At 40.1% G+C, this 15,595-nt stretch overlaps 1 protein-coding gene across 1 annotated transcript in view; it reads left to right on the top strand.

Moving 5' to 3' along the window:
- HYDIN (HYDIN, axonemal central pair apparatus protein) overlaps positions 1–15,595 on the top strand; it is a 289,232-nt gene that overhangs the window by 83,021 nt on the left and 190,616 nt on the right. Inside the window, exon 10 of the mRNA XM_004690198.2 lies at positions 4,696–4,795. Within this exon, the coding sequence (XP_004690255.1) occupies positions 4,696–4,795 (100 nt within the window). The remainder of the gene's footprint in view (positions 1–4,695; positions 4,796–15,595) is intronic.

Below are 15,595 nucleotides of genomic sequence, written 5' to 3'. Positions count from 1 at the left end.
GGGCCTCCACTGCTCCCTGCTCTCCCCCACCCCCTCAGATAGCCTCTGTTCTGCAGTCAGATTTCTAGTTTGTTTGGTTTAATTTTCTCTTACATCTTTTTATTCCAAATATGAGTAAAATTACCTGGTCTCGGTCTTCTCCTTCCAACTTGTCTCACTGCGCACCGTGGCGCCAGCTCCATCCGTGGTGTCACAAACGGCAGGATTTCATCTTGTTCTGAGCCTGGTAGGGTTCCATTGCGTGGGTGCGGGCTGGCGTGTGGCCACATACATTGTGTGGGTGTGGTGTGTGGTCACATACATCCTGGACCCCTAAATCATACAAAGTTCTGTAAGCCAGCATTAGCTCAATAAAAAACATTGCAGTTAAAAATGTAATAAGTGAAATACCACTATGGATCTAAGGGAAAAACAAAACTTTAAGACCAAGATGAAAGAAAATTACAGTATTACTGAAGGCCAGTTTGACAGTTATTTTTAACAAGCAAGATAATAGTAACACCCATGTCCTGTGTACTCAGTCTCTCATTTGGAGCAGACAATGGCCAGTGATGGAGAGGGGCTGTAAATGAAAGGGAACTAAAACAGCTGGGGTAGAGGGGCCCGTGAGCGAGCTTGTTGCCTAGGACTAGGAAGAAAGGATCCTGACTGCAGACAGGTAAGGAAAATACTACATGTTTTGGTTTTCAGAAACTTTAGAATTGAACAATAAAGACAGGGAAAAAATTGAGACATAAATGACACGCAGATGCTCAGTGTGATATGAAGTGACTCAAAGGTATGTAAGTGAACAGGCTCACTGCCTGTTTCTGGGGGAGGGGTCTTCATTTTAGGTTCTGTGTCTCTTATTTGTTAGAAAATGGCTATGCTGGGTTTTGCTGTAAAGGAATAGAAGTTAACCTTTATTTTATGGCCCTCTATAAAAGAAAAATCCTTCTACATCTTCCTACCTCCTTCAAATGACAGAACATTGACAGCAGCCCTCTGAAGCTGGAACTGCTTCTGTTTTTGCAGATATACATACCCTCGTAATGCACTTTACCAGATACAAGCCCAGGAGAGGGCTTCAGAGTAGGATTTGTCCTTGAATTATCTCCTAGGGCTCAGTGAAAGCTACAAGTTACTAGCAGACGCCTCAGGCACAATAAACAGCCGTAGTCCAGTAGGGAAAACTCAACACCCACCTTCCCCGCCCCTTGGTCTGCACAGGGTGGGGCTGGGGGGCTCCTGTATGCTCAAGTTGGCTTCCCTCACCAAGCAGAAGGTTTTCTTGGCCCCTAGAAAGCATTATGGATCCTCTCACGGATCCAAGCATCAGTGCTCTGCCCATTGGGAGATTCTTGTTGCTTCTCAGGAGCATGCCTGTCCCACCATTTTCCAGCCCACCAACTCTGGTAACCAAGTCTCCTTTGATGATGTGGTATGAAAGGGTGTCCCTGAGACTGCACTGAAGCATGTCCCCACCTCATCTGCATGCAGACACTTGTTCTGTTGCTAGGACAGTGATTTGATCAGATTTCCACTAAATTCTTTTAGTCAGTTTTCTAATATAAGTTTTCCCAGGATTTAAGATGGCTCCCTTGGCCAGTCATTTGGATAGCAACAATTTAGGTGTGTCCAAACAGAAAACAGAGTCAAACCCACTAGGGGATACATTTGTCTTCTGGGTTAGGAGGATGCCCAGGTCTTCAGAGATGAAACGCCCATTCCTAACACTCTGTATCTCCAGAACTCCCACCATCAGAAGTGGCCAGCTATTAGCTGTTTATCAGAGTAGAGCAGCTATTTCTATCAAGGTTTGGAGAGGTGCCACCACGAAATGCCTCAATAAGTGGAAATGCTCAGGAGTTCCTGTTCCCTACGTGACATCAAAGGTCCCTTTCAGTTCTAAATGGCATGATCTCTGTGCTTCTCTTGGAAGAGAAACTGGCAGAAACAGGCTGCAGAGATGGGTGTGCATCTGCTAATAACCATACAAATAACTACACTTTGCAAACTGCCTGCCTGTGGCTGGCTCAGTAGTCCTGGGAGCACTCACTGTGTGTCACCTCTGTGCAGTGATCACGCCCACCCCATGCAGCCTGCCCTATAGGGGCACCCAGAACCCCCACGGCACTCACAGCCCCCACTGCTTCCATCTGTGGAGGTGCCACACCCTTCTCCTTTCTCAAGTCAGGGGACCCTGCCTGACAGGTGCACTAGCCAGACCATCACCTTCAAAATAAGCCCAAATTGGCTCAACTTCTCTCTCCTTGCCTCGTTTGAATCATTTTAAATAATTTGGTTCTCTACCCAGTTATATTGTCCAGAAGTATGTTTATTTCTAGCCAGACTGGAAATAGAACATGACTTGGGGACTTTGTGAAACAGGAACCTAATTATTTTTCAAGTTACCTTTCCATTTTTTATTTGACTGGTGGAGACGTTTACAGACATTTACCCCTGTGCCCTGCTTGTTCCTATTTACAAAAACCATAGAAGAAAAATGACTTTTTTCCTTTAGTATTTTTTCTAATACTTTGATTTTAGTCTTTTCAAATGACATAAAAGTACAGGCAACCACAGCAACACAGTCACTTCCTGGTTTTCACTGTGCACTGAGCTGGCAGCTAAGCACCTGACCTCCCTGACCTAGTGAGATCTCAGGAGACCATTTGAGGCAGGCACTATTGGCATCTTCTTTTACCATCTGGAAAGTTAATGAAGAGACCCAGTTTACATCATCAGTACAGAAATATTGAATCATAAAATACCAAAAGGGGATTCTGATAGGTGAATCTTTTTTTTTTTAAAGATTTATTTATTTATGCATACAGAACTGGGGTACAGGCCAGAGGTGCAGGGGCGGTGAGAGGATTCCCCAGAGACAGAGCGGGGAGCAGAACAGGCAGATGGACAAAGTACACTGCTGAGGGGAGCAGTGGGCGGGTCAGCAGAGGTCTGACGCACCATGTGGTCACCTCCGGGGCAGGCAGGGATCGAACTCATGTGGAAGCAGCTTTAGCTTCTTAGTGCTGTGCTTTATTTAACAAACCGCTGCGCCACCAGGGAGGGCCCCGGTAGGTGACATCTTGCATCAAAATTTCAAAACTCAGTTTCTGTATTATGACTTTTTAGTGGCTTGCAGTAAAGTGAGAAATCTCATACTAAGTCACAACCAGAGTTTGATATGACAATTGTTTGGCCTCGGGGGCCAGTGCAGTGCTTTTGTAGAATAAGACTATGTCCTTATGTGGTCACCTCGAGGGTCAGGAATAAGGTCCTCACCTCATGAAGGCTAGGTACTTCCAACCACTATGGAAAACTATTTGAAGGTTTCGCAAACTGCTAGAAATGGAGCTTATGGCCCAGAAATCCCACTCCTAGGTATCTACCCAAAGACCACAAAAACATTGATTCAAAAGAACACCTGCACCCCCATGTTTATTGCTGCTGCTTATTTACATAGGGAAGACATGGAAGCAGCCCAATACCCAAAAGTAGATGACTGGATTAAAAAGATGTGGTACATATACACAATGGAATATTACTCAGCAACCTAAAAGATAAACACATGCCTTTTTCAGCAACATGGATGGAGCTGGAGGAATCATGTTTAGTGAAACAGCCAGAAAGAAAAAGAAAAATACCGGATAGTTTCACTCATAGGAGGAGCATCAGGGGTGGGGGCCAAGGCGGGGAGAGCAATTGTAATGAAGTAAAAATGAAAAACAACAAACAACTTTAAATCAGAGACATATTACATGGGTGGACAGAGGAATGGTATCACATCTGGGATGGGAAGAGTGCATGGGACTATGGTGATGGCACACAGGTGAATTGGTGGTGGGAAGTCCACAGAGATTACAACTGAGATCGAAAAATGCACAAAATGAAGAATGATGTAAAAATAAATAAATAGTTTGAAAAGAAAGAAAGTAAGGTACTTCTTTCTCCGTTGCCCAACATGACTCTTATTAGATAGGCTCAGGTGCCCTCAGGTATATCACAGAATGTTTTTCTTTATCTTCATCACCTACCTCTGCAAGACGGGCACTCCATTGGGCTGGCCCACACCTTTCCTAAAGCCCAGTGCTGAGTACACGGCGGACATAATGGTATAACTGTTCATCAAATACACAAAATTTGTTAATGCCCTGATCATCTTCATTTCCTTTAGAAATGCATTACATATTCATGAATTCACTGCAGTTGCCTCTCATGCTCACTATTATTTGTATCACCTCTTAACAAGGAATGTAAGTTTACTCTGTCGGTTAAAATGGTGTTTTGTTTTTTTTTTTTATCTGTTAAAAAAGGTTTTCTTCTAATTTCCTGGTGTTAAGATAACAACAACATTTGAAAGTAGTGCTTTTCCATGTTTGTTTGTTTTTTCCATAGTTGTTTTTGTTAAAAGATTTATTTGTTTATACATATAAGAACTGGGGTACAGGCCAGACAGGCGGGGTGGGTGTGTGTGTGTGACAGAACTCACCATTGACACAGTGGGGAACAGAACAGGTAGATCCACTGAAACACATTGCTGAGGGGAGCAGTAGGAGAGACAGGAGAGGTCTGCTGTGCCATGTGGGCCACTCCCTGGCCAGGGATTGAACTTGTGCTACAGTGGCTGTGGATAGCTTCATAGTGCTGGGCATACCCTTGCACCACCAGGGCCCTTTTCAATAGTTTTTTTGAATGGTTTTTGTTTTGCAGGAAGGTGATGTCTGGCCTAACTCATCAGTTGAAATCACTGTGTACTTTAACCCTCTGGAAGCCAAGCTCTATCAGCAGACTGTTTACTGCGACATTTCAGGTAAAGACGTCCTCTGTGTTTTAGGTAAACTCAGCTTACCAGGTGCCCAGGGCAGAAGTGGGTGAGTGGACACTCGAGAGTGTGTGTATGTGTGTTTGTGGTCAGGTTGTTGGCCACTCATGATATCAATAGGGTCAGATTACACTCTTCTTTCTAGACCAGAACAGCCCTTGACACGTACATTGCAGGTCGTGTTATGTTGGCAAGGGTGACAAACTATACCTCTGGGTTTCCATTTGAGTTTTAGAGCAGTAAGAATATTACTTGAGATAAATTCTCACCATGTAGTTTTTGTTCTCTTTTGTAGTATTTGACTATGAAAATTTTTCTTTTTTAAGTTTTAATCTAACTAATGACAAGTGGGATAGGGAGACAAAGTGGCAGAGGCCAAAAGCCACAAGGAGGGTTTCTAGTAGGGTGGCACACTGATGACTTCCCGGGACCAGATATGTAAAGAGGAACCAAGGCAAAATACCGAGGATAACTAGAGCTAGAGTTTTTTCTCTTGGAGGAAGAGATACAAATATGGAAAGGAAGAAAGCTAAGAGGAGTCCTTAGTATTAGCATAGAATTGGAGTTATTAGATCTCAATTTATGGTGGTTGTTATGTATAGATACAGAAAGAAATGTATATGTAAATGAATGTATGTGTGTACGTACAGGCATGCACATAATTCCTCACTGTGCCCACTGAGAAATCCTGGATGCTTTGAGACCCTAATAATGCTGTGCACAGTTAGCACCCCAAGCCTGGCTTCTAGCCTCACCCTCCACTAGAAGAAACCTTGGAGGACTGATTGATTCTTGAGCCATGGCAGAAAAAGAGCAGTAAGAACGAGGAACATCCTCCTGTGTACAGTGTGTACAGAGGTATCTCAAGATGACACAGAAACCGTCAGAGGGCCCGCCTAACCAAATTTGGAACACTTTGAAAATCGAAATAAATAACACTGATAGATCATAATCATATAGTACATAATAAGTAGGCCACAAACACCAGTTATTCTATGAAGTTCAGACTTTTCCTCGCCTCTCCAGATAGATTCAAGAGAAGATGTTGCCAGAGTGGTTTTAGACACCTTGAACTTGGAATTTCACTTGCTGAGATAGAAATTTTGTTACTCAAAAACTTGTAATAGTGGCCCTGCACCCTGTCAACCTTTTTTTTTTTTTTCTTTTTCAGTCAGGTAAACCTCAATCACGGGAGACTGAGCCTGTTTTATCTAACTTACCATTCAATGACCTTTTATTTCTGCAATCATTTTTCTCTATTTCAGTAACATTGGGTTGTGCCATTAAATAGGTTTCTAGGCATACAGATTTAGGTAACTTTTTTATATATTATGCTATGTATGTTATCGTCACCACCAGAAGTCTAGTTTCCATCCATCACCATACAATTGACCCCTTTTATCCTATTTGCTCTTCCCTGTTGTAGCCATTTCTGCCATCATTTTTAATTTCCAAGATTTATTTTGTTCTTTGTTCCTTTTTCATAACCAACTGTTCTTTTATGACTGTTCCTTCTTAGACTGATGAAAAGGTAGTAATTTGAACTTTTTCAAACCAACAGTAACTCACACTGTCCAAATTGCCCATTGTCAGTTATGTTTGTCACAGGGTTCCTTCCGAGACCTTCTGGTCTGTGGTTCTCCATCTGCTTATAGGTCCATTTGTTTGTGGGTAGGTTTCCTGGCAGTGTGGCTGCAGGGGTTTCTTGCTGGGGCAGAGGGAGAGTAGTGACAGTACCCAGTGTTTCCAGTCTCTCCAAGTGTAACAGTTCCAATCCTCTGCTATCACTGGCATGTTTTCAGGCATTTCTGCTCAGTCAGTTTTCTCTGCGTGGGGTCAGGCCATCTCAGTGGCACAGACGGCTCTGCTTCCCCTCCCACCCAGGCACGTGTCCCTTCTCAGTGATGTTTGCCGCGACTCCCTTGAGTCTAATCATCAATATGACCCTTATAATCGTCTTTCTAGTGCTTCGCTTATAACTTTACCAACTGTGTATTCATCCCCAGGCAAATGATGTACTTTTACCTGTTTTCAAAATGTATACATTGGAATCACACCCTGTGTCTTATGCTGTTAGTACCAAGAAGATAAAGTCAGTCAATAAACGTTGACTAAATGAAGAGCGAATCCATGGGAAGGAGTGAACGGATGAGTGAGTGAATCCTAGTCTGATCTGGTCTCCTCATTGCCTGTGAGTGTGGATTCTTTACCAGAGTGAATGCAGAATGGAGTCGACGTTTCTGGATTGACATAAGTCTGTTTCTGTACCGCAGCATCACATGCCCCAGACTCCTCGGTGGGCCTGGAGGACTGTTGGCACATCAGTGTTCAGATGGAGGCTGGAAATAATCCAGGCGCCCCCGTGCCACAGGTGGTGGGGCCTCCCTCCCATCCACGGCTCCCCTGGGATGTCGTGCTTGGCCACCTTCCAGAGGGTTGGCTTCTCTCCAGGAGGTTCCCAAGCATTACATAACTGGTTATATTTATCTATTGTTTCATTTGTAGTTCTGAATTCTGCCACAAAATTCACATCCTGGATAAACTGAATAGTATAATTTTCCATCTGCGTGACATTTTTCTTTATTTTGTTAGTGGTTCATTAAAAGATAAGATTGCCAGAAAAGGGTTTTGTTTACATAGTAATTCCATATTATCTTCCCTGTAAATTCCATGCAATTCTGTGTGTCTTGTCAAGGGCTGGTGGTGAAGCCTTAGTATTATCTTCAAAGTGTTAGTAAAACCTCCTGGTTTTAGGTCACTAAGAAATACTTCTTGGGCTGGGAGAAAAGTGCCTTCCCTTGTTTTTGTTTTCCTATATGCCTTGAGCTTATAAAAGCTCGTGCATTTCAGTAAGCTTTCTCCTCACACCTCTTTACATAAATGATAATTCTCTACACACTGCAGGTTATTCCATAATGCTAAAATGTGTCATTCTTTTTCATGGTCAACAGGAATCCTCTGTATTTACATACCACAATTTAAGTTTTCATCCTTTGTCACTAAGAAGTAGTGACAATCAGTTCATAAGTGTATATAATACACACTGGTAGACAGAGTAATGACGGCCTCTCAAAGATGTCCATGCCCTAATCCCAGAATCTGTGAATATGCTACTATAGTTATGTTACATTCTGTTGCATCGTAGTACATTACAGTGCTGGGCGGAGTTTCACGTTGCAGAAAGTGGAATTAAAAGATGACTCCTGAGCTGACCTTAAAGGCAGAGAGGTTACCCTGGATCCTGTGAGTAGCTCAGTATAAGCCCGAGGGTCCTAACATATCAGCGTTGGGCAGAACTACCTGTCAGAGTGACGACATCCGAGACAGACTGTCAGCCACAGGCATGAAACTCAGTCTTAGGGTTTTCAAGGAAGACTCCCCAGAGAAAGGGGCCCTTGAAGTATTTGTTAGTTAAGTGAAATAAGTAGAGCAGGGGGCAGTGACTAGGCATCAGAAACACTGACAATATATAGCAAGGGCCCAAATTAGCAAATAATTGCAAGTTGTTAGGATATGGAGAGAGACAGAGGCATGTGGGGTAAGGAGAGACAGGGATAGAAAATGAAGCTGAAAACTGGACGAGTAAGTAGATTCATGGAGCACTGCCCTGGAATGCCATACTAAGGGGGGGGGGTGTGCAAGTTGGGGGGAGCTCTGAAGCCTCTAGGTGGGGGTGTGAGCTGTTTAGATCCCAGTATGGCCAATATGGCAAATTTAACACCACTGACATCTGAAACTGAAAATTTTTCTTTTCACATTTTCAGATTTTCTTAATAGTGCTCCAGCTGGTACATTAGAGATTTTTAAGTGTTTTGATCAACATTTAGAAAAGGTTTTGTCAAGGTCTTGAAACTGATCTATCATCTATCTTCAGTTTCCAATGGAATGAGTCAATTCCTAATTTACTCATGAAGATTACCTGTCAAAAAAGAACTCAAGGGAAACCGCCACATGGTTTGGATCAGCATATGGGAGCATCTGAGGAAGCAACACCTTCTGATTCAAACTGCGACATGTATTGCTAGATAACATTACCAGTGGGTGCTTTCTGAGTCCAGGACAGAAGACCAGTGGGTGGAGTGACTACAGTGACTCCATCTCCTTCAGAGGCCCAGCCAAGACGATGTCCCATTGTCCATTTCATGCCATGTATGCAAGCTGCAAACCTCTGAATTTTTAGTGCAACTTAGGTCTTGAATTTTGTCCTAAGTGAACTAAAGAATGGAGGTTTAGGGAAGAGAAAGATAAATCACCCCAATAATTAAGAACATTTTTGTACCTTTACAACAATAAGAGGTGTAATATGCTACATATCTTTAGGTTTTCTTCGTCAAGACTCATCAGACTGCCAGCTCCTATAAGGCTTCTTCATTGTATATATAGGAATTTATGTTCTTGATCAACTATTGTGCTTACTAAAATTATATTTTTAGTGCTCAAACATTCCAAGCAAAAATGCAGGGGGTAATATACAAATATCTATGTATATATAATTCAGATTTTAAAAAACTTGAACAAATGCAAAAAAGTATCTTTGGTCAGAAATATCAATAGCGTAGTGAAAGTAGTGTGATCCCAGGGATAATGTCAATAATTTTTGCTTTTGTTTTTCGATTAGTAAGATTGATTCTAAATTCTTACGAAGGAAAGGTATAAACTAGGGTTGCTTAGAAAAATTCAGAAAAACAAAAATGTGAGAGGACTAGAACATGAAGAAAAAGTGGTTATAAAATAAATTTGTTATTTTTGTCCTTACCGCCACTAGCAACAACAAAATAGTAATCAACATGCTCAAATCCCCTAAACCACCCCCAAATCCACATTTCCCAGTGCTATGTGAACAAGATAAAGCCCTAACTTGCTAAAGCCACTTTGTTCCCTTTCTCTTTGCTCCATAACAAACCTCCCTAAATTGAGTAGCTTGAAAGAACTAGTAATCATTGATTTTGCTCCCAGGCCTTTGGTCAGGATTTATTTGGTCAGGATTTAACAAGGATGGCTCCTCTCTGCTCTCTGTGGTATCAACTGAAGAGGCTTAAAGGTGAAGGCTGCCTGTGTATCTGGCTGTTAATCCTGGCTGTGGGCAGGGATCTCACCAAGTTCTGTTTGCCAGAACCCTTGGCTGGCTCCTCGCTCCTAATTGAATGGACAGTGAACCAAATTGTTGATATGAGACATCTACTAAAGTCTTAATGTCAGTTCTTTAGGTTGTCTTTTCTTTCAGATTGATATTAAGAACTAACCTATGCTTAGGGGTCCTACCATTTTATTGTGACGGCATTGCCTTTATTAACTCTACTTGGTAATCAGTGTGCTAGTCAAACCAAAAACCTTTTGTCCGTTCTGGAAAATTCTCAGCAAGTATTTCTTTAATGTTTACTGCTCATTGTTTCAATTTTGTCCTTCTGGAAATTCTTTTAGATATATGTCTTCCTCATGGGATCACCATGCCTCTCAATCTCTCCTTTACTTTTTCAGTCTCTCTAATACTTTCTGCATAGTTTTCTAAAATCTTTCTTCTGGTTAGCTAATTTTTTCTGTTTCATATTTACTGTTTAATATATTCATTTGTTTAGCTCTCAATTTTTTTAGAAGATTTATTTATTTATGCATACAGAACTGGGGTACAGGCCAGAGGTGCAGGGGCGGTAAGAGGATTCACCAGAGACAGAGTGGGGCAGAACAGGCAGATCGATGAAATACACTGCTGAGGGGAGCAGTGGGCGGGTCAGGAGAGGTCTGCCGCGCCATGTGGGACCTCCAGGGTGGAGGTGTAGAACTCACGCTGAAGTGGCTTTAGCTTCTTAGTGCTGCGCTTTAACCTCCTGCACCACCAGGGAGGGCCCTAGCTCTCAATTTACTTAATTTCATGTAAGCCATTCAACTCAGTTAAGTAGTTTGGAGTGGCTATCTTTACTTTATATGTGAAGAAAGTGAAACTCAGAGTGTTTCAGTGAATTGCTATCAGGCTTCCCAATCCAAGATTGGAATCCTAGGTTGTTACATCCTGTTCCCAAATGTGCAACCCATATTCTATTATTGTAACTGGGAGAAATAATCAAGTTCCCAAACCATTCAAAATCTCATCCAGTTCCCTAAAACCCTATATAAAAGCACCCACATCAAGGATTTCTTTTTATTCTGGGCATCTACAACAGATTACCTATATGATGCATAATACACTCACTAATGGACATATTGTTTGGGTATATAAGGATATTACATAATATTAGATAAAAAATATATTCTCTTTCTGTTCCTTTTTTATCTTTTAGTTCTCATTGTATAGGTCCTTTACCTCCTTTGTTAGTGTGACTCCAAGGTATTGGAGCACATTTTTTTGGTAACAATTATAAATAGTTATTTTCTCAATTTCTGTTGCTACTTTTTTGTTGTTTTATATGAAATTTTGATTGTGATTTTGCAACCAGCTACTTTACTGTATCATTTATCATTTCTGATAACTTTTGATGAAGTCTTTAGGATCTTCTATATATAATTTGCAAATAAGGATAGTTTCATTTCCTTTTTTTTTCCCCCCCCTATTTAGAGTCCCTTGACTCACTGTGTTTGTCTGATAATTCTGGCCAAAATTGCTAGTACTAATTCAAATAAAAGAAGTAACAACAGGCTTCCTTGTCTTGTGTCAGATCTCATGGGGAAAATTTTAGGTTTTCACCACTGAGTGCTATGTTGGCTGATAGTTTATGATATATGACCTTTATGATATGGAAATAAGTTCCTTCTGTTTCCATCTTGGCTAGAGTTTTTAGTCATAAATGAGTGCTGACTTTAATGCTTACCTTTGTTGATATGATGAATTTTTATCTTTGCTTTGACTTAGTGTTTACATTAGTTGATTAACATATATTAAGTCATCCTTGCCTCTCCTGGACGAGTTTCACTTAATCATGGTGTATAAGATACATTTTTTTAATTCGATTTGCTAATATTTTGTTGAAAAATTTTGCACTGATGTTCATCTAGGGTGTTGGTCTAGAATTTTCTTGCCTTTGCATAGTACATTTTAAACATTGGTAGCATTAGACACTTGTCTCCTCAGAGAAGCTTAGGTTGGACATAACACACACTGAATTTTAGCATGAGAATTCAAGCAACATAAATGCTTTTTCTGTAGCAGACTTACAGATGCATTGTAGCTTGGCTTTAATTTGTATATTGAATTTAGATGAAATTATTTATGCCATAGCATTGTTGAATGTAAAAGTACTATAAGTAAGATTTTGGTTCCGGCCCTCCCTGGTGGCGCAGCGGGTTAAAGCACTGCACTAAAAAGCTTAGGCCGCTTCTGCATGAGTTCGATTCCGGCTTGCCCCGGAGGTGACCCACATGGCGCAGCAGACCTCTCCTGACCTACTGCTCCCCCCAGCAGTGTACTTCGTCCATCTGCCTGTTCTACTCTCCATTCTGTCCCTGGTGAATTCTCTCACCCTCTGCATCTCTGGCCTGTACCCCAGTTCTGTATGAATAAATAAATAAATCTTTAAAAAAAAAGATTTTGGTTCCAAGAAATATCTGTACATTAAGCAATTTTGTGCTACAAACATGCAATGAACTGCTTTATTGAATATGTCCTTGGCTACCCTTACTATTAGTCAAATTTTATAATTTTGTCCCTCTGGACTCTTTGTCCTGAGTTCTGTTCTTAGTCCTTTTGCACTCTGTGCCTTCTCAATTATAATAGCTTTATAATGGGTTTGATATAGGAAAGAGTAAGTCCTTCACTTTATTCTTTTTAGGAATGATATTATTTATTTTTTTATTTTATAATCAACCCATTAAAGTCCACGAAATTCTATCTGCTGGTTATTTTGTTTACTAAATTATAGTAAATTATTGAAATTATAGATTGGAGAATCAACAACTTTATGATAATTGAATCTTTCTTTTGAAGAGCATAATCTAGTGCTCCATTTATTCAGATCTTTGTTACAAATCTTTCAACAGTGTCTTAAAATTTGCTTCTTAAAGATTGTAAGTGTATTATGTTAGATTTATTTCTAGGCACTTTATACTTTTGTTGTTATTGTAAAGAGTATCTTGGAACTTTATTTTTCTGATTGTTACTGTGTATTATTCAGTTTTAAAATGTATTTATATATTCCTTGGGATTTTCTGGGTAGACATCCTAAAACATATAAATGTATCTTTGTTATTCCTAATTATACCATCCCCACCTTTTTCCTATATTACTGCACGGAAATGGAACTTAAGTCTGATATTGAACATCTAAGATACCATAGCTGTCTAGTTTTTTGAAAGCCTACAGTTAACATTTTATGGTATTTAATACAAAGTAAACTCTTGCAGTCAGGGATTTCTGGCCTGTTGAAGGGGTTCTCTCGTGCATTTCTCTGCTCCTCGTGTGTGAAACCAAGACACTGTAATAGATAAGAAACTTCTGTCTTTTTAAAGTGACTTTAATATGCTCTTTAATATGCTCTTTGCTCTTCTAGTGAGGGATGTGTCCTTAGGGCTAAGTTTTTTTCCAGGTTTGTCCCTCTGGCTGCCTTTTGTCAAGGCTGAAAATTCCCTGCTTGGAAAATCTTGTGGAACAGTAGCATTTGTAAAATTTACTGGCTCTTGTGAGTGCAAGATCAGGTATTACTTGTACTACTCCCATTCTATCCTGGGTAAAGAGAGTAGTTGCTTGCAAATAAGACAAACTCTGGAAGCAATTAATAATTCCAAAAAAATTTTGGCTCTCTACTTTATTACAATATATCTTCTTTTTCTTTTTTCTTTTTTTTTTATTATTAAGGAAAGCAGTCAAGGTAACAGATGAGGAAATCTTTAAACTTGACAGTTATAAATAGTCTTGCAGTTTAGTCCACAATATATTTGCAGTTCTTTTTTTTTTTTTTTTGCCATTCTGAAAGTTGGATTTCTGTCAAAATACTTCTCTTTTGACCAATGAGTACAAATCATTGCATATATTAGAAGTCTAAAATAATGGAGTAGGGTGGTGAGTTTGGGTTCTCTGGAAGTTTTGCTCAGTTTCCAGAGTGTGCTTGATCATTAGAGGACTCTCTGTAAAGGATCAGATGGGCTGGGGGAACTTTAATGAATCAGCTGTTCTAAATATTGGTACACTTTCTCTTGTTTCTCATAATCAGTAATCCCTGTCTAAGGATCACTGTGCTGCCAAGCCCTAGAGGGGACACAGAGACAAGTAGTCCAGTCTTCAGAAGGGCAGTCACGGAGAGAAAACATTAAAGATGCAAAAGCTGAACAGCAACACTTCTGCAGAACATAAAGTACTTCAAAGCATTACAATGATAATAAATTAGAAATATGACTTGATTGTTCATCATGTATTTGATAACACTGAACATTATGTCTAACAGAGCAGCAGCGTATTTTAAATATTCAGAATGTTACACATAGAGCAAATAGGTAAATTTTCCATATTGATGACTTGAAATTTATGGCATGAATTTAAGAAAAACCTGTCTAACTAGTGAAGATTTTCAAAGGTGATGATAACCCCGCTATCAGGAAAGATATGTAGTGACAGCAACCCTTAAATATTGTTGATGTTTGTGTGCGAATTATTGTGGATGGGAAGATGGCCACAGCCATCAAATGGCCAACAGGATCACTGTGCTGCCAAGCCCCAGAGGTGCTCCTGTACTCTGGCTTTTCCAGTAATGGTGGGTGGGAAATTTCGATCAAGTCTTTCTCCAAGAGCAGCAAGAAGAGCAAAGCAAAGTATTTTTTAAGACCTGTCTGAAGACAATAGAGAGCTGCCAGGGCAGTAGAGAAATAGGAGGCCAAGATTCAGGAGAAGGAAACCAAACTCATCAGACTTTGGAGGTTGTTCTACCCTTTCATGAACTTTCTGTTAGAAATTACAAGAAGACCAAAAAAAAAAAAAAAAAAAAGCCAAGGAGAATTAGGGGAGAAAATGCCAGCATTCATGGCATATCCAAGGAGAAGGCATGAGTGATTTCCCAAGCTTGAAGCTGGGGCCCGTGGAAGCAGGACTAGAAATGAGTCATCCCTCCCAAGGACTAAAGCTCAGTTTGAAATAATTTTCAATTATCAATTTGATTAAGACAGTTCTCCACTTCGGTTCCCTGAGATAGTCTTATGTCATCTGTTATCTATGAGGAATTAACTCTTTTGTACCTAAGTCCTAGTGATATACCTTCTTGGGAGGACTGAGAAAAAACGTCACTCTTAATTCTTTCATGGATTCTTAGCTGAGAAAGGTTAGATTGAAAAAAAAAAAAAAAGGTTAGATTGGGTTATCCAGGAATGCTGTACCAATATTATAGCCAGAAACTGCAGGAAAATAACATCTTGGAGCTTCAAATTGTCTCTACATTTTTTTTTTCTGGTCAACCCTCCATCAAAAATAACCAAGCACATGCAGAAATACACATTAGAAACTTTACCAGGATACAGAAAAGAGAATTATCCAACAGATTTTTAAAATGTTCTTACTTAAGGCAAGATTGAGCAGACTATAAAAAAGTCTAGTGGAAAGTTTAACCTAAAAAGTTACCATGTCAAATTGAGAACTCAGAGGAAGAATTTAATAGCCTCCTAAGTACAGTCAAAGACAGACTTTGTAAGTTGGAAGTTAGATAAATCAGAAGTAAACATCTACTCTGAATGTAGAGATAAAAGGCAGAGAAGTACATAATAGTCAAATGAGATGTGGCCCAAAAGGCAGATATATCAAGCCATCCTTTTCAGAAGGAAAGAATTGAGAAAATGGAGCATGAGTTCTATTGAAGAAATAATGACTAAACATTTCCC

Source organism: Condylura cristata, unplaced genomic scaffold (genome assembly GCF_000260355.1).
Source record: "Condylura cristata isolate star-nosed mole 26May11 unplaced genomic scaffold, ConCri1.0 scaffold00028, whole genome shotgun sequence".
Classification (NCBI taxonomy): domain Eukaryota; kingdom Metazoa; phylum Chordata; class Mammalia; order Eulipotyphla; family Talpidae; genus Condylura; species Condylura cristata.
The sequence above is the reverse complement of the archived record's forward strand: the minus strand, read 5'-3'. Positions and strand labels throughout refer to the sequence as shown.